This window comes from Macaca mulatta, chromosome 7 (genome assembly GCF_049350105.2).
Source record: "Macaca mulatta isolate MMU2019108-1 chromosome 7, T2T-MMU8v2.0, whole genome shotgun sequence".
Lineage (NCBI taxonomy): Eukaryota > Metazoa > Chordata > Mammalia > Primates > Cercopithecidae > Macaca > Macaca mulatta.
The window spans coordinates 147,671,620-147,689,513 of NC_133412.1; the positions used below are offsets into that span (position 1 = coordinate 147,671,620).

Here is a 17,894-nt window from a genome sequence, read left to right on the forward strand (position 1 = left end):
TAGGTGATTTCTACTTTCACTGCTTCTTTCAAGCATGCTTGGTGGTATAAGATTGTGTCAAACAAAGCAAAACAAAGGCATTTTATATAAAATAGATATGGTCTTACTGGACAAAAAGGAGGAAAAAGAGTTTCTGAAAAAGTCATGTCTTCAGCGCACTCTGGGACCATGGAACTGGGGGTCTGCCTGCCATGGTTTTAGCAGAACGTACTCTGAAAGGAGCAGGAGGAGACCACAGCCCACATGCAGAAGACAAGACAAACGAGTTTTTATTTATTCAAGGGTACATTTCCAGGTGTAGAAAGAGGCCACAAGTTAATATTGCTAAAAAAAAATTAAACCTCTGCTAACCAAGTCTGCATTTAATGAAAACCACCTAAGAAAGAAAAAGAGACATGAGACAACCACTGAGAACCAGCCACCCGGAGCTGAGTTTCTGCCACAGAGCACCTCCTCTTCAACGAATCACTGGATACCATTGGAGAGCAAGTCACTGTTGTTGAAGCAGCAGAGCTGGAGGCGCTGTCAAGAGTCAGCAGACTCGTTGGCCAGATGCACCGAACTCAATGAGGCACTTAGAGATGAGAAACCTGTGGATGTAATGTCCCAGCTCAGTGGAAGTGGTTTGGAACCTTTCGTCCACTGTGAGGGCAATAACCCTAGGGCAAGTTATCAGACATTCCTAAGCAACCTCCTTCAGGTCCTGTCTGGCTGGACCTTCCTTATTCCAACAGAAAAAAAAACCAATGAAGACAGTTAAATCAGTCCCTACAGTCTCACTCTCTCTCCTTTCCTTCGACCTTTTTTTTACAAAGGATATTACAAAGGCAACAGTTCTGAGTTCTCAGGAAATAGGTCCTTAGATGCTTTTAGAGGTTGAGAGGCATAAAACAGCAGTCTTGAAATTCCTTTTATCTTATGGCACTGATTTAGTTTCAGTCTGATTTCTCCTCCACTTCTTTCTTCCCTCCACCCATGCCCTCTCACCCCCAAATAGACTTACGATCTGTACTGGGATTTCCCAGCAGAAGAGACTTTGGTTTTTGTCATCTTGAAGTTGCCACTCCACCACCAATTTTATCTGGAGAAAGAGAAAAATAACTGAGAAAAACGAAATAGGACCTGACCTCTATCCATAATTGGCTTAACTATGAATCCTGGAGGTACAGTAGCAAACTTCCTAACTCCTCATACTTTTTTCTTTTTTTTCTTCTTTTATTATACTTTAAGTTCTAGGGTACATGTGCACAACATGCAGGTTTGTTACATATGTATACATGTGCCATGTTGGTGTGCTGCACCCATTAACTCGTCATTTATATTAGGTATATCTCTAATGCTATCCCTCCCCCCGCCCCCTCCCCACAATAGGACCCAGTGTGTGATGCTCCCCTTCTTGTGTCCAAGTGATCTCATTGTTCAATTCCCACCTATGAGTGAGAACATGAGGTATTTGGTTTCCTGTTCTTGCGATAGTTTGCTGAGAATGATGGTTTCCAGCTGCATCCATGTCCCTACAAAGGACTCGAACTCATCCTTTTTTACTTTTTTTCTTAAATCACGAGGGCTGCTTAGCATGTGGGCACAGTTTATGGCCTTAAGAGAGTGAACTAAGTTATACTTGTGATTTGATGCTAGCAGCACCACATACTAACTTGGTTAATTTATCAAATGTAATTTCTAAAGCATTCTTTTCTCTCTTAGATCAATGGCACATAAATGAAGTGATATGGTTTGGTTATTTGTCCCTTTGAAATTTCATGTTGAAATGCGACCTCCAATGTTGGAGGTGGGCCTAGTAGAGGTATTAGATCATGGAGAAAGATCCCTCATGAATGGCTTAGCACCATCCCCTTGGTGATGAGTGAGTTCTCACTGATTTCACACGAGATCTGGCTGTTTAACAGAGTCTGGGACCTCCCCCTTCTCTTTCTTGCTCCTGTGCTGGCCATGTGACACGCTGGCTCCCCTTTGCCTTCTGTCATAACAGTAAGCTTCCTGAAGCCTCATCAGAAGCAGGTGCTGGCACTATGCTTCATGTACAGCTTGCCGAACCGTGAGCTGATCAAACCTCTTTTCAAGTTACCCAGTCTTAGGTATTCCTTTATAACAATGCAAATGGACTAACACATGAAGGCTTACATGAATAATTTCACATTTAAGCAATTTCTCATGTATTTGGCAATCTGATCCAGCTTTTTCTCAATGTAACCATGAAGAGCAGAGAGTAAAAAAAAATTTAGATTCTTAAGTATAAGGAAACATTCTTGTTAGCTAGAAATGGAAATGTCAAAGTGCAAAGGATGGCCCAGAGAAGTCTGTAGCTGTATGAATAATTTCAAGGATGACAACCTTTTGTAGCAATATACTTTCAGTTAACGCCCTTAATCTGCTTTCTAATAATGTACTTCATCAGAAATCCCTGCCTTGACTTGTTACACTCATATCATGTGAGCAGTCCCTTCCAATTCTTAATAACTCACTCACACTTTGCAGGTCCTTTCTTATATGGACATTGGCTTACTTGTCACTTGTTACTACCTCTCTTTTGTACTCTAATGTTTCTTTGCAATGGAACATGTGAGTGGAAATGATATTTAGGTTCTTGAAACTTGCTTTGTGAGTTTTTCCAGACTAGTATACATTAACTACTGCTTCATTTAGTGCTTAAACAGTTTGAGCTATTTTTCAAATTAAATGTAACTCATTTAACAGACAATAACTACCATATATTAAGTACCTACTATGTATCAGGCTCTGACTAGTCACTGCATACGTAACTGAGGTTCAAACATGCCCATGGTTATATGGATACTCTGCAAATTCATCTACTAATCTGTCCCTGACCTCTAGGGTCTCCAATAGCCCTTAAGCACAGACACCCTATATTTGAGTCTCTTTAGAATGTTCTTTAATTACTTACCTTTCCTAGAAAATAAATGGCCAGATATTGCTCCTGAGTTCTACTTGATTTCCTTTCAAGAAATGCGGCTCTTTTTCTTCATGGAAAAAGGCCATCCCTCCATTTCCTCCATTCTTATCAAGATACAGATCTTTAATGCAAGTCCACTGCAGCAGGATCTACCTTACGAGTGCTTGGTAGAAAAAGAGGTAGGTGCAGCAGGGATGGGTCGGAGGTGAAGAGGGGGATTGGAGGGGAGAAAGGAGAGTGGAAAAAGCTACCTCTCTGCTATGAAGCTAACAAACTACTACTCTCTTGTTTTGTTAAGAGATTAATGGATAAAGCAGGATTTTCTCATGACAATGTTAAGACAACTTGGATCTTTAACTATTTGGTACCTGGCTAAAATCTTTTAATATTGCACAGGCTTTGGAGTTATAAGACCCAGCTAGAAACCTGGGCTGTACTACTTCTTAGTGGAGTGAACTCTGTTCATATTGCATAACTTCAGAGGCTCAAATTTCTTCAGCTGTAAAATAGAAATAAGATCACCTCTACATAGGATGGTCATGAGAACCAAGTGAAATACTGTATATAAAAATGGCATCAGCCATTGCCATGTGGAGCTGAAGCAGGAGCCACAGCTGGGAGGAGGGAGGAGGGAGGAGGGAGGAGGGAGGACAAGGTGCTGGACCAGGGGAGTCGTCAGTATTTAAACAGATCACATCATGGGTGAGTACAAGTTAGTGGTCCTTGGTTCAGGAGGTGTTGGGAAGTCTGCTCTGATGGTTCAGTTTGTTCAGGGAATTTTTGTTGAAAAATATGACCCAATGATAGAAGATTCCTACAGAAAGCAAGTTGAAGTTGATTGCCAACAGTGTATGCTTAAAATCCTAGATACTGCAGGGATAGGGCAATTTACAGCAATGAGGGATTTGTATATGAAGAATGGCCAAGGTTTTGCACTAGTATATTCAGTCCATGTTTGACTTACAGGACCTGAGGGAACAGATTTTACTGGTTAAGGACACAGAAGATGTTCCAATGATTTTGGTTGGCAATAAATGTGATCTGGAAGATGAGTGAGTAGTTGGCAAAGAACAGGGACAGAATTGAGCATGACAGTGATGGAACTGTGCCATTTTAGAATATTCTGCAAAGTCAAAGGTCAATGTTAATGAAATACTTTATGACCTGGTCAGACAGATAAATAGAAAAACACCATTGGAAAAGAAAAGGCCTAAAAAGAAATCATGCCTGCTGCTCTAGGCCCATAGTCAGCAGCAGCTCTTAGCTAGGTTACAAGAATGAAGAACTATTGCCTAATTGGAAAGTGCCAGCATTCCAGACTTCAAAAAATAAATCTGAAGAGGCTTCTCCTGTTTTATACATTATGTGAAGAATTTAGATCTTATATTGGTTTGCACAAGTTCCCTGGAGAAAAAAATTGCTCTGTGTATATCTCTTGGAAAATAAGACATAACAGATGTGAAAATATACTTGACTCCAATATGATTATACAAAAGACCATGGATGCATTTCAAATGTTAGATATTGCTACTATAATCAAATGATTTCATATTGACCTTTTTATCATGATTCCTCCCTATGAAGCACTAAAAAGTTGAACCATCATACTTTGTAATGATATTGATTATGAAATGTCCCTTTTACCTCATTGCAGTAGATAACTTTTTGAGTCATTGACTTCATTTTGTATTTTAAAAATTATGGAATATCCTCTGTCATTATATTCTAATTAAAATTGTACATAATGCTTTGGAAAAAAATGGATCTTTTATAGGAAAAACACTGGGATAACTGATTTCTATGGCTTTCAAAGCTAAAATATACAATGTACTAAACCAACTTTAATATTGCTTCTTGTGTTTTACTGTCAGATTAAATTACAGCTTTTTATGTATGATTAAATTTTAGTACATTAAAAAACAAATGGCATCATTAGGTCCAGACTAACCATCAGGTCATAGTGAAAGAATGAAGAGACACAGAGAAAAAGATTTGCCCTACCTCCTGATGCCTAACACTCCCACCTATCTCCTTTCCCTCAGGCTTCCGCTTCTTCATCATAGAGATAAAGGGCCCTTTACCCGCGTCTCTGCTTCTTGCCCGCTGCCCTCAGAACTCTAATCCAGTCTCAAGGCCTCCCATGTCCTCAATAATGGTATCACTTACAGAGGGATATTCGCTTTTCACTGGTAGTTTATTCAGGTAGCTATAGGTCTTGTCTTTTTGGATGGGACAGTTAATTCCACTTTTACAACCATCAGGCTCAGGAATGGGAAAGGGAACTGGGACGCCCATCAGGATGCCATGCACCACGGCCTTGCTGCTTTTAGACTGAATATCTAAGAGGAAAAAAGAGAATCAGATGGTGAAGAAAACAACCTATTTTCAAACTCTAAATCAAAAATTCAGAAATAATCCCAAGTAACAGCATTCCTAGGGTCTATTTCTCTTGGCAGTGGTGCTTGGTACTAGCACGGTGCAAGCATTCACTCCAAACATAATTATGCAAAACAAAAGCAATCAGCAGAAGTTTTCTTTGCTCTTAACCTCGCTCTTCATGGCCCTTCATAGTTTCTTAGGAGAATCAGAGATACCTAGATAAATAACCTTATCTAACGAGGCAACTGATTTTTGGCAGTAAACTTTCTGTTTGCTATTTATATCAGCTTCTGTCCAAGTATATTGTGTGTCTTAAATGTCATGGTCTGTAACAACAGTGAAAGAGGTAACCCTTTAGTGGGGTAAGATTAGGCTGGATCACGGTAGCTCACACCTGTAATCCCAGCACTTTGGGAGGCTGAGGCAGGTGGATCATCTGAGGTCAGGAGTTTGAGACCAGCCTGGCCAACATGGAGAAACCCTGTCTCTACTAAAAATACAAAAATTAGCCAGGCGTGGTGGCGCACACCTGTCCTCCCAGCTACTCAGGAGGCTGAGGCAGGAGAATCGCTTGAGCCCAGGAGGCGGAGGTTGCAGTGCGCCAAGATCGCACCACTGCACTCCAGCCTGGGTGACAGAGCAAGACTCTGTCTAAAAAAAAAAAAGGGAAAGAAATTGGGTAAGATTAGAAAGACATGCATTTCTTGATAAACTTTACCCTCCACATCACAAGCTAGCCAGGAGGAATAAAGTTATTACAAAATTAGGGCAATCAGACTTATGAGTTATTACGGTATTTTGGAGACCCAGAAAATTGGTTCTGTTTCTTTCTGTCTAGGTTGGGGACGACTTGTTCAGAAGGCTTTTTTTTTTTAGGTTTGGAGCAATAGAGAGGCCAGGGTATAGTCCAGAGAGGAGACAGGGAGCTAGTACTTAGAGCTGTCTTCAGGCTTATGAACAAAAGATGACAGGAACTTTGAGGTTACTTATTAGACTGTCTAGTCTAGCTTCACAGGATAGAAAATGAGGAAGGGATTCAAGGAACATGCCCTGCTTAGCAATAAAAGATTTTAATTTGTCTAGATTCTTAAAAATCTCAATGTGATGTGGTATAAGAAAGCAACAAGTTCCAATGACATTTCTGGAATATTATTGGAGAAGAAAGCTCAGATTTCTTGGCTGTTTCTTGGGTTCCCAGTGGGTTCCCTAAATCTTAAGGAGGCTGTTAAGTATTAGTTGCACCTTTATTTTCAGGTGGGATGTAGACTTAATAGCTGAAAGGCATTACTGCTTAAAATAACACTTTGGAGGAGTTCCGAAGCTTGAAGAATTGGGGTCCATACTAATACTCTGCAGTCTGTAGCTAAACACAGCTGACATTCCCATCAAAGCCTGCGATGCAATATGGGCCAAGACAGGACAAGAAAAGTCAAGCTGTCTTCTCTAACCTGTGAACACATGGACATCTCCCTGTTTGCTTAAAGGGAGTCTAGGAGCCATGGACCTTGCATGAGAAGGGTGTCCAAGGGCACAGTGAACCCTAGCTTTGCACAAGGTGCAAAAGGAGTCATAAAATTCATGACTGCCAATTCCCTCCCCTCCATTCCCATGCTCATTCCAACACCTGATATTTATGTTACGCTTTAACATAAATTTGAGGTAAGAGCCACTTTTACGCACTGCTGGTAAAGGTGACATTGACGCTGTAAGACTGTCCTTTGCTCAGTTGGCAGGGCTGGGTGGGGCACGGGCTCACATTCACTTCCTTTATAACTCCATCCACAGAACCTGCAAAAGAAAAATGAATTGGAATAGGAGAAGAGGAGAAATAAGCCAGTTAGGCTGCCCACCACCTAATGGGAAGGTGCTCTGCTCTCCCATTTAGGGTCAACTCATTCTCCTCGGACTGTTTCCCAGGATGGAATCTTTAAGAATAATGCCCAGTTAGAAGTCAGAATCTTGATTCACCTTGCAGATAAAATCATAGCCTCTAATTCAGATGATAAGAAACTAGTTGGTTTTTTGACCAAGAGAAAGTTAATATTTGTCAAACTAAATAATATCAAGACCATATCCATAAATGATCATAGCAAAGGGATTAAACTTCAATCAGCGAAATTCCAAACTTTCCTAGAGTCTTGTCTTGCATTCAGAATGGTAAGGGTCACAGTTTAAACTTAAACCTTGAAGACGTTTGCTTCAACCTTCCTTTGGATTAAAATATTCTTATTTTCCCTTTCTTTTTCTAGCATATAGATTAGCAAGTACATTTGATGAAAGTTGTTCACTACAGGAAAAACTGCATTTTTTTTCTTTTTTTTGAGATGGAGTCTTGCTCTGTCGCCAGACTGGAATGCAGTGGCACAATCTCAGCTCACTGTACCCTCTGCCCCTCGGGAAGGACACCCCAAGGAAATTCGCATCTGATAACTACTTGAGGACTCTGGATGAAGGTCCAGCTCAAACTCAACTTTTCAGGTTTCTTAATTCAGCATCACCTCTTTGCCCCTCACCATGATTCTCTTTCTATCGTAGAGGTTCAACCCCTATATCCTATGTGATTTTCAGTGATGAAGTACTTTCTATCCACATTTTGTACCCTTTCTCCTAAACTCCTGGTAAATCCTTTGCCCAGTATTTTGTCTTCTTGGAATCCCTTCATTCTTTCACCCCAACTTGACTTCCTAGAGAAACAAGCAGTACTATTAAAGGTATAGGTAAAACATTAAAAAGTATCAGAATATCAGTCTTGACTTTTAAAATTAGGCTAATTCAAGGCTGGGCATGGTGGCTCATGCCTGTAATCCCAGCACTTTGGGAGGCCGAGGCAGGAGGATCACAAGGTTAGGAGTTCGAGACCAGCCTGACCAACAGTGAAACCTCATCTCTAATAAAAATACAAAAATTAACCAGGTGTGGTGGTGTGCCCCTGTAGTCCCAGCTACTCAGGAGGCTGAGGCAGGAGAATCACTTGAACCTGGGAGGCGGAGGTTGCAGTGAGTCGAGATTGTGCCATTGCACTCCAGTCTGGGTGACAGAGCAAGACTCCATCTCAAAAAATAAAATAAAATAAGACTGATTCCAGAAGCCTACTCACTTCCAAGTAAGCGGACTATGGAATTTAAGAGGAACTACTACTTAACACTGAACAGAGGAGTGACCCTAAACAGAAGAACCACCTACCATCTCTGAACTAGGAATGACCCTTAAGAGAGGAACCACTTCCCACTTCTGAATTGGGAACTGTACCATTTTCACTGCACTTCTGCAGTTTCTTCAATGATTTAGTCCTGTTCTTTAAGGCCCACTTATGAGTTATGAAATATTTTGGCTCCAAAAACAACATGAAGTACCTTAAATCTTGACTAAGGTTGTTAAGATCTGGATTTTTTCCAAGAATCAAGGGGATGAAGAGGAGTACAGAGGTTAAGGTCTTTATAGTTTCAATACAAGCTTAGGCACAAGTTAAACTTAACTCCAAATAGCACTGACTCACACAGCCAAGATGGCAGAAGTGCCAGCTGCATTAAAGAAGAATACTGCTACCTGAGTCTGGGTTTCATTTCCTCTGAAATATTAACTTGGCCTAGGTCTATATAGCTGCTGGGAATGATACACTTGCAAATACTGCATATGTTGAAAACATAAGGGTGAGACATAAGAAGGTAATAGAAAGAGTCAGATATAGGATTTATCCCTGGAAATCCTCAAAACAAATAGAAGTTTTTCAAAATTAAAAAGTTTAAAAAAAGAAATAGGATGCATCTGACTTGCCCATGTTGTTTCTAAGTAGTTTCAAAAACTGATTTTAAGCACACATCTGCAATCTACAGATGTATACTCAATTTTGGGAACCTGTGTTCTTAAAATAAGAATGTATGTGTGTGTGTGTGTGTGTATTTTAATCTCAGTCTAACCAAGGACAAAAGTACTTGTATACAATAAATGCTTGACCAAAAAAGGTTTAAATAAAGTCTTTAAAAATTGCATTTCCTCCTGCCCCAGAGACTTGGCAGTTGAATGGGAGGGCATGCAAGTGAACTGCCTGGTAATGGTGCCTGTAACAGGGTAAGTTAAGTTCTGCCATTCAGCCATCATTGCTGAGAGGCAGACTCTGATGCCTGGGTTTGAAATCTCACTATCTCTGCTACTCACTGTATAGCCTCAAGGCAAGATACTTAACCTCTCTAGGGATAATAGAGTAGCTAAGCTAACACAAATACAGATCTTAGGTAAGTGTTTGGAACATAGTGATACATATATTTACTATTATTATCATATCTGGATTTAGTTCATGAGTTTAATCTAGAATAGCTGCTCCTGGGTATGTTAGCAAGTTCCCTTCTGACAGAAAAGCTGGGCCTCTCACCTCAAATATACTTCATGGATAGAAATTATGTTTCTAGCCAATAGGATGGACTCTTTCTGTCTCAAAAGTAGAATGCATGAAGACAGAGGCAAACTGCAGGTTGAGAGTACATTATCTGCTATGCAGTCAGTCACCAGATTAGCTCAATACTATAAAAGTATGATATGAACTGAGAAATCTAAGTAGATGTTCTTTGCTGCCTGTACCTGCCCTTGGGTGGAACAGTCTCTTTAACTCTATCATCACATTGACCAACACTGCTCCAGTTAGGTTGGTAAATAGTACCTTGCAGTCCTTTACCCCTCAGCTTGCTTCTCCATCATAGCCAAGTTCTCAAACTGAACACATTATTAAGTATCCGAAACAGTTTGAGAAGCACTCTCTTCCACTCCAACCCATTTTCGGTGAATAGGGGGGAAAAAAATCCTGAACTTCAATCAACAGTCTATTGAAAATCAATGTTAATGTTACGACTTTCAGTGTCCAGCTTCCACCTGCTTCTTTCAAGGCTGAGTCACATAATCTAGTAGGAAGTAAGTAAAGGGTAGTACTTATAGCTCTTTCATCCAGTTTTCTGATGACAAGAGGTTCTCAGACGTCCAGTATCAATAGAAGAAACTCCTCAGTTCTAACCAGCAAACATTACAAAACTAGTTTGCTTGGCCCCCTTTCTCACTTGAGGAAATTCCACGCCAGGCAAGGTGGGTGTAGAGTGGAACACAAACCTTTTGATGTGGGCACTGAAGTCTTTATATGATATTTCCCAATTCAAAAGTAAATTAAAAATCTGTAACTGAAACCCTTCTTCCCTTTAAAAACTTCTTCCCATAGGTGTACTCCTGAAGGGGTGGCCTGCCACTCTACACCTGTGGGCGTTTCTTGTTAGGTGGAAAGAGACTTGAGAAAAGAAATGAGACACGGTGAAGGTCAGCAGTAAGACATGTGAATAAAGATCTCTGTGACATAAGTTTAAGGAAAAGTGCTGTGCCTTGATATGCATATGTAAACATCTCTATAAACCTTTTTAGTGCATAAAGAGCCCCACCTTTCGCCCTAAGGCGGTTTTCTCCTTTCTCACTAAACAGAACGTGGATTTTACACCGAGATGTTCCATTGCCCAGGGACGGGCAGGAGACAGATGCTTTTCTCTATCTCAACTGCCAAGAGGCCTTCTTTCCGGCCGGGCGCGGTGGCTCACGCCTGTAATCCCAGCACTTTGGGAGGCCGAGACGGGCGGATCACGAGGTCAGGAGATCGAGACCATCCTGGCTAACACGGTGAAACCCCGTCTCTACTAAAAAATACAAAAAACTAGCCGGGCGAGGTGGCGGGCGCCTATAGTCCCAGCTACTCGGGAGGCTGAGGCAGGAGAATGGCGTGAACCCGGGAGGCGGAGCTTGCAGTGAGCTGAGATCCGGCCACGGCACTCCAGCCTGGGTGACAGAGCGAGACTCCGTCTCAAAAAAAAAAAAAAAAAAAAAGGCCTTCTTTCCTCTTATACTAGTCCTCCTCAGCACAGACCCTTCACGAGTGTCAGGCTAGGGGACGATCAGGTCTTTCCCTTCCCATGAGGCCATATTTCAGACTATCACATGAGGAGAAACCTTGGACAATACCTAGCTTTCCTAGGCAGAGGTCCCTGCGACCTTTGGCAGTGTACGTGTCCCTGGGTACTTGAGATTAAGAGAATGGTGATAACTTTTAACCAGCAAGCTGCCTTCAGGCACCTTTTTAACAAACCACACCCTGCACAGCCCAAAATTCTTTAAACCTTGAGTCACCACAGCACATGTCTCTTGCAAGGACAAGGTTGGGGGTAGGGTCACAGATTAACAGCATCTCAAATACAAAACAAGATGGAGTCTCTTATGTCTACTTCTTTCTATATAGACACAGTAACGGTCTGATAACTTTCTTTTCCCCACATACTCCTGCTTTTTCAAATGAGTAGAATAATTTCTGGATTTATTTCCCTTCTTTTTTTTGGAAACCCAAAGTGGCTCACAAAGACCCACTGTTTCCTACCACTTACTGGGTGTGAGATCTTGGGCAAGTTACTCTATGTGCTTAACTTTCCTCATCTGTAAGACAGCTTGTGAGGATGGAATGAGTTATTTTATTTTATTTTATTGAGACAGAGTCTCGCTCTGTCGCCAGGCTGGAGTGCAGTGGCATCATCTTGGCTTACTGGAACCTCCACCTCCCAGGTTCAAGCGATTCTCCTGCCTCAGCCTCTCGAGTAGCTGGGACTACAGGTGCACGCTACCACACCCAGCTAATTTTTGTATTTTTAGTAGAGATGGGGTTTCATAATGTTGGCCAGGATGGTCTCGATCTCTTGACCTCATGATCCGTCCGCCTCGGCCTCCCAAAGTGCTGGGATTACAGGCATGAGCCGCCATGCCTGGCTGGAATGAATTATTAAAATTAATAGTGTCTTCATCCAAACGCAGGCTACTAAGTTTAATGGAGGGAAAGGCAGTAATTTGAAGCAATAATAGCTTTCAAGTGCCAGTCTCCTAAATCAATGGAATAGCATTTAAGTGTTAATCAGCCAGCAGTCTAATCCTTAATCAATCCTGTCCCCTAATCCTCAACTTTGCTTTTGTCAACATGAATTTTTATGACATAGGGGAAAAAGTATTCCATCTATGTTTTCAACACATTTCATTGAGCAGTTACTATTACCTGGTCACAGATGTAAAGCAGCACACTTATGAAACCACCCTTGCAAAAATCCTTAGGCAATTACGTCAGTGAAAGAGATGAGAACTCACCTATCCCATCTTCCTTCTAACCTCTAAACTGTTCATTCCTGGGTGTAGGCTGAACTAGTCTTGGAGAGGAATTTACAGTTCTGAAACTCTGAAACGAAATGGATAATAGCCCTTTCCTGAAAAACCCCTTCTTGCCTGGGGAGCAGTCTGCCTTTGTAGGACTAACAAATCAGCTACGAGTTTAGATATCACAGTTTAGGGGCCACGCAGCCTCTGGCTGCAAGAGTCTGAACCTCCCCAAATTGCTCATGGTAATAATATCACTATTGTAAAACCTAAGGTCAGTAGCTTGAGATATTCTGCAGATCCTGCATTCCGATGCAGCAAATGACACCACCCAGAGGTCAGCAAGAACTCACTTCGACCCCCTATGATTTTATCTTCAATCTGACCAATCAGCACTCCCCACTTTCCGAGCCCATACCAGCCAAATTATCCTTAAAAACTCTGATCCCCGAGTGCTGGAGACCGATTTGAGTAACAATAAAACCCAGATCTGAATGCTGGGAGACTGATTTGAGTAACAATAAAACCCCGGTCTCCCGCACAGCCAGCTCTGCGTGAAATACTCTTTTCGCCATTGCAAATCCCATCTTGATAAATCCGCTCTGTCTAGGCAGTGGGCAAGGTGAACCCATTGGGCGGTTACACTTAACTCTAGTTCCCCATTCTGCTGCGTGACTTTAGGTAGGCTACCCAACATCCCTGGAATTCAATGATTGATTATACGATCTCCGTGCTTCCTTTCCACTCACAGATCTTACAAAATCAGTTTCATGCCTCTTTCATTGACAGTTGTAGCCCTCTACCTCCACCTCTGAACAAATTTGCTCGAGTTCTGTTCCGACAATTCTATAGACTCGACTCAATGAAGGCACTCAGAATTTCCACCACCTGTTGTATTTTCCAACAAAGATTGCAACCACAGCGGCGAGAGGGAGTTATGTGTCACAAGCTGTGGTTAGAGACACAGTGAGATTTATACAAGAAAAAACTGATTAAGAATCACAAGATACCAAAGCCCAAAGGAAGTCCTATTTGTAACAATAAATGATGAAAAAGGGGAATTGACTTTTGACTTGTCAGCAAAAAGGAAATTAAAAGAAAAGCAAAGGGAGCTGGAAGGGGGAGGGCGGGATTCCAAGATACAAAGCATAAAAAAAAAGAAGTTCTGTGCTCCACCCCGCCACCAGCGCTGGATACAGCCCTTCTATTGTCAGCCCTACAAACTTTAGGAAACTTCAGTAAAAGGCCCACCTCCTGGAGTTCCCAGGAACCCCAAAACATGCGTTCTAAGAAAAAGACAAAGTTGTGTGCGATCGGGTTTCCTGGAGGCCGGCGCCTTCTCCCCGACCCAGACCACTCCAGTTAGGGTCCAAGGCTCAGCCTGGCCGCCCGAGGGATCCGCCCAGCCCAGCCCCGGGGGTCTCAGCGCGTGGATCCGGCGGGGGCTTCCGCAGAGGGCGCGGGAACCTTGGGCGGGCCTGGGGCTCACCGCAGTCCTTGAACTGCACGGGTTCGGCCTGGGCGGCGGTGCTGAGCGCCAGGAGCAGGAATGTAGCGGCCAGGAAACGCATCGCGGAAAACGAAGTTCCAATCTCTGGAAAGAAGCGGCGGCCGCCCGCGGTCACAAGACAAACCTGTGGGGGCGGGCCCGGGGAGGAGCCCAGTCAGGCGACCTGTCACCAGTAACCACGGCCGAGGCCCGCCCGCGCCCCGCCCCCGGCCCCGGGAGCCAACTCCAGCCCTCTCGGGCCCAGAAGCCTGCAGTCTCCGCCCATGCCGTCCCCTCAGCGGCCTGACCCGCCCAGACCCACCTCCGCCCCGCCCCACCTCACTCCTCCTCGCCCCGTTCCTTCCCTTTAGAGCACCTCCCCGGCTTCATGGGTGCGTCCCCGCGGCTGCCGTCGGGAGCATTTCTAGCCAATCAGGCACCTTCTCCTCCCTCACTACCCAATAGGTATGTTGGGGGCGGGGCCTCCGTGAGGGCCCGGCCTCCTGTTCGTTCTCCCCGCCTCCCGAGGCTCCGGGTGAGAAACGGGGGAGACGCGCGGGGCGGAGCTTGTGGAGGAAGATGGCTGCCGCCCGGGGGTTGTCCCTAACGGCCGCGACGCAGAGAGCGGTCACTCCCTGGCCGAGGGGCAGGTATCAAGACTAGAAAGGCACCTGGAAAGGGTGTTTGGTTCTGCGCCTCTAGGACAAATGGGAAACCAAGGCCTGTGGGGGAGGTGAGGGTTTGGTGGAAGGCCGTCCAGGTGGGGGTCACCAGGTTTAGCGTGAGGCGCTCCAGGTCAAGGGTTGTCAGGTGCCCCTTCTGCCCCCGGGCTTACCCTCCCTTGCGCGCAGGCTCCTCGCGGCCTCCCTGGGACTCCAGGCGCGTCGGGAAGCGTCGTCCTCCAGCCCCGAGGCCGGCGAAGGGCAGATCCGCCTCACGGACAGCTGCGTCCAGGTAGAAGGCCGGTCGCGGGGCGGCGGTACCCAGGCGATTGGCGGGAGCAGCGGGAACTGCTCTTCACTCAGCCCTTTAACTCCCGTTGCCCGCTATTCCTGATCCCCTTCCTGCATTTCAGAGGCTTCTGGAAATCACCGAGGGGTCAGAGTTCCTCAGGCTGCAGGTGGAAGGAGGTGGATGCTCCGGATTCCAATACAAATTTTCACTGGATACAGTTATCAACCCCGACGACAGGCAAGGAGGAAGGGATGGGTTCCCAAAGGAGGTACAGGAGGGATAAAAGTGTGTATAGTTTAAGGTGCACTTTTATTCCAAATTTAAAGGGTTTACTTGGGATGGTTAACACCGCCCGTCTCACAGTGAGGATGTGGTGAAGGTTTGTTGTCCTGAATCAAAATAACTAAGTTATAGGAGCAAAATTGGCCTGCCCAGGTCCATTGGGTAGTCGGTAGAAAGTCAGGCCGGATTAGATTCCAGGCTTAAGTCCCTACACTTTTCGCAGTATGTATTCCATTGAATCATTTTTGCCTAAAAGAAAATCAGCACGTGTTAAAGGTAATCGGGAAGCTCCCTCTGTACTTTAGAAAACAGACGGTGTGCACCTCTGGGCCCAGGGGGTGTCTTTTTTGTGTTTGTGATACTCGTTAATGCTTTCCTCCTGTCTTTTCAGGGTATTTGAACAGGGTGGGGCAAGAGTGGTGGTTGACTCTGATAGCTTGGCCTTCGTGAAAGGGGCCCAGGTGGACTTCAGCCAAGAACTGATCCGAAGCTCATTTCAAGTGTTGAACAATCCTCAAGCACAGCAAGGCTGCTCCTGTGGGTCTTCCTTCTCTATCAAACTTTGATGCGATGACTGGTGACTCTGAGATTGTCACCAGTTGTACCAATTTGAAGAACCTGGAATTAGTAGAATTCTAGAGGTTTCCTTCTAATCATGTCCCTCTCAATTTTATTTCCCACAGTCCAGGAGTGTTGTGTTTTGCCACTATTATTTTCAGAACGTGAAGATTTTGGCTTAATTTTTCCCTCCAACTCCCCTCAGTGCTAAGGCTGAGCCTCCAGATGCTGTTACCTCAGATTTAATCACTGGTTGAAACTCCGTATAATCTGTAGAGCTTCCATAGCTCTAAAATTTGGAATTAAATTATCTGGCCTTAAGAGCTGCTTGTATATATGTGGATAGCTATGTATAAAAGCTTCATTTTAAAGAAAGTTCTTATTGTGTTGTGGATCAGGATCACAGGTTGGGTAGCTTGGACACCGTTATTAGAGGATGAGAAAAGTAAATGAAATGTTCTCTTTTTCATTTTACCCTGCCAGTATGTGCTATTTTTCTTTATAGTCTATGCAGCCCATTCGCCACTTCCTATTTGATGGGACAGATACATTTTACTCTCATACTCGTGGATCTGCTAGGAGTCATAAAACCAAGAGCCCATTGCCCAGAAAACTTGGACCAAACCCTCACTGATACTGAATTGTTTCAAAAATAGCCTCCCTACTCATAGAGACATTTTAAGATTCTGTGACAATTTAATGACTGAATCTTTTTTAGGATATGTTGCTTCACCTGCCTTCTGTTGTAAAATGGCTCTGGTCTCATGCACAGCAGGAAGTGATCTCTTTATCGTTATAGGTAATAGATTCTTAGGAACCTTTTTTTAGATTGGATTGCCAGATGAAATGTAGGATGCCCAGTTAAATTTGGATTTCAGATAATTAATTTTTTACAGTGCCTATGTCTCAAATATTGCATATACTAAAAATTACTATTTGAAATTCAAAATTAGGCATCCTATATTTTTATTTGCTGACCTTGGCAACTCTAGGGTCACCAAACAGCTTTTGAAATCACAAATTCTAGTGAATTAAAGTACTTGTGTAGGTGTCGCACTTAAATAGGCTTTGGAACTTAAAATAATCCTATTACAGTGCTGCGGAGCTATGTGGACAGACAGTGAAAGAAAAACCATCCATCACCATCACTGCACCGAATGATTTATTAATACTGATGTTGGAGAAACTACAAGTTGATTCTGGAAGAGTTACTGGTTAAATCCATCTTTTGCTTGGGAGCCTCGAAGTTTGTTACAGCAAAGACTTGCATTTCTGCACTGGATTGGAATTAAGGTCATTTAGTCAGAATTTACTGTTTAAAAAAATGGAAATAGAGTTTAGAAAATATCTGAGACAGAAACTTAGATACATTTCCAACATGGCAAAACCTAGGAGTTAGAGAAAACAAACCTATCATGCAGTTAGAGGAGAGACGGGACACTCAGAAACCTGAGTACGTTTCTTAGAGCTGATGGAAGGAGGCAGAAAGCAGCATACCATAGGAGCATCTGTGTGCACACATGACCAAGACAGTGCTGCCAGTACCTGCCTCTGATAGGGTTTCAGTTCGGACTACCTGTCCTTTCATCCTCCTCAAAAAGATTTTGCTACATTTTAAACATTAGAATCTATTCTTTAAGAATATTTTTGTGGGTTATTTATTGATCTGGTGGTTTTTAAAATTCTTGAGCACAAGCAGAACAGCTTTTGTTTCTAAATCAATCGATTAAGTTACAGTGGTCCACTAGGCAGAAACAGAGTCCCTTAGAATGCAGAAGCTTATATGTGAGTATCTACTGTTAATGGGAGAATTGGAATTTTATGTTTAGAAAAAGGCAGATATGGGGCTGGGCATGGTGGCTCACGCCTGTAATCCCAGTACTTTGGGAGGCCAAGGCAGGCGGATCACCTGAGGTCAGGAGTTTGAGACCAGCCTGGGCAACATGGTGAAACCCCATCTCTACTAAAGATACAAAATTTAACTAGGTGGCAGATACCTGTAATCCCAGCTACTCGGGAGACTGAGGTAGGAGAATCACTTGAACCCGGGAGGCAGAGGTTGCAGTGAGCCAAGATTGCACCACTGGACTCCAGCCTGGACGGCAGAGTGAGACTCCATCTCAAACAAACAAAAAAGGCGGATTTGGG

At 43.5% G+C, this 17,894-nt stretch overlaps 2 protein-coding genes and 1 pseudogene across 4 annotated transcripts; 2 read left to right on the plus strand and 1 right to left on the minus strand.

Annotated features, from left to right (window-relative positions):
* Window positions 1-284: 284 nt before the first annotated feature.
* On the minus strand, window positions 285-14,136 carry NPC2 (NPC intracellular cholesterol transporter 2). Of its 2 annotated transcripts, NM_001266760.1 has the most exons (5): window positions 13,953-14,136; window positions 6,992-7,099; window positions 5,099-5,271; window positions 1,004-1,081; window positions 285-590 (listed from the first exon to the last, which is right to left on the minus strand). In NM_001266760.1, the coding sequence occupies exons 1-5, from the start codon at window positions 14,032-14,034 to the stop codon at window positions 576-578; spliced, it is 456 nt and encodes a 151-aa protein (NP_001253689.1). In that variant the 5' UTR covers window positions 14,035-14,136; the 3' UTR covers window positions 285-575. The 2 variants fall into 2 exon arrangements, with proteins under 2 accessions (NP_001253689.1, XP_028706096.1); XM_028850263.2 differs by lacking the exon at window positions 285-590 and having other exon boundaries at window positions 902-1,081; window positions 13,953-14,065.
* Window positions 3,489-4,265, plus strand: LOC114679598 (ras-related protein Rap-1A pseudogene; annotated as a pseudogene). Its single transcript, XR_013396457.1, has one exon. The product of XR_013396457.1 is annotated as a ras-related protein Rap-1A pseudogene (transcript).
* A 376-nt stretch (window positions 14,137-14,512) lies between the features above and the next one.
* Window positions 14,513-16,319, plus strand: ISCA2 (iron-sulfur cluster assembly 2). The gene is given in 4 exon segments (NM_001261007.1): window positions 14,513-14,602; window positions 14,804-14,906; window positions 15,028-15,143; window positions 15,580-16,319. Coding segments are annotated over 4 exon segments (465 nt in total). The 5' UTR covers window positions 14,513-14,531; the 3' UTR covers window positions 15,755-16,319.
* Window positions 16,320-17,894: the final 1,575 nt, after the last annotated feature.

Coding starts and splice junctions, on each gene's coding strand:
- NPC2 (XM_028850263.2), bottom strand. CDS start 14,034: ATGCGTTTCCTGGCCGCTACATTCCTGCTCCTGGCGCTCAGCACCGCC. Junction 7,100..13,952: donor CGTGCAGTTCAAGGACTGCG/GTGAGCCCCAGG, acceptor TTTCTTTTGCAG/GTTCTGTGGATGGAGTTATA. Junction 1,082..5,098: donor TGAAAAGCGAATATCCCTCT/GTAAGTGATACC, acceptor CTCTTTCTCCAG/ATAAAATTGGTGGTGGAGTG.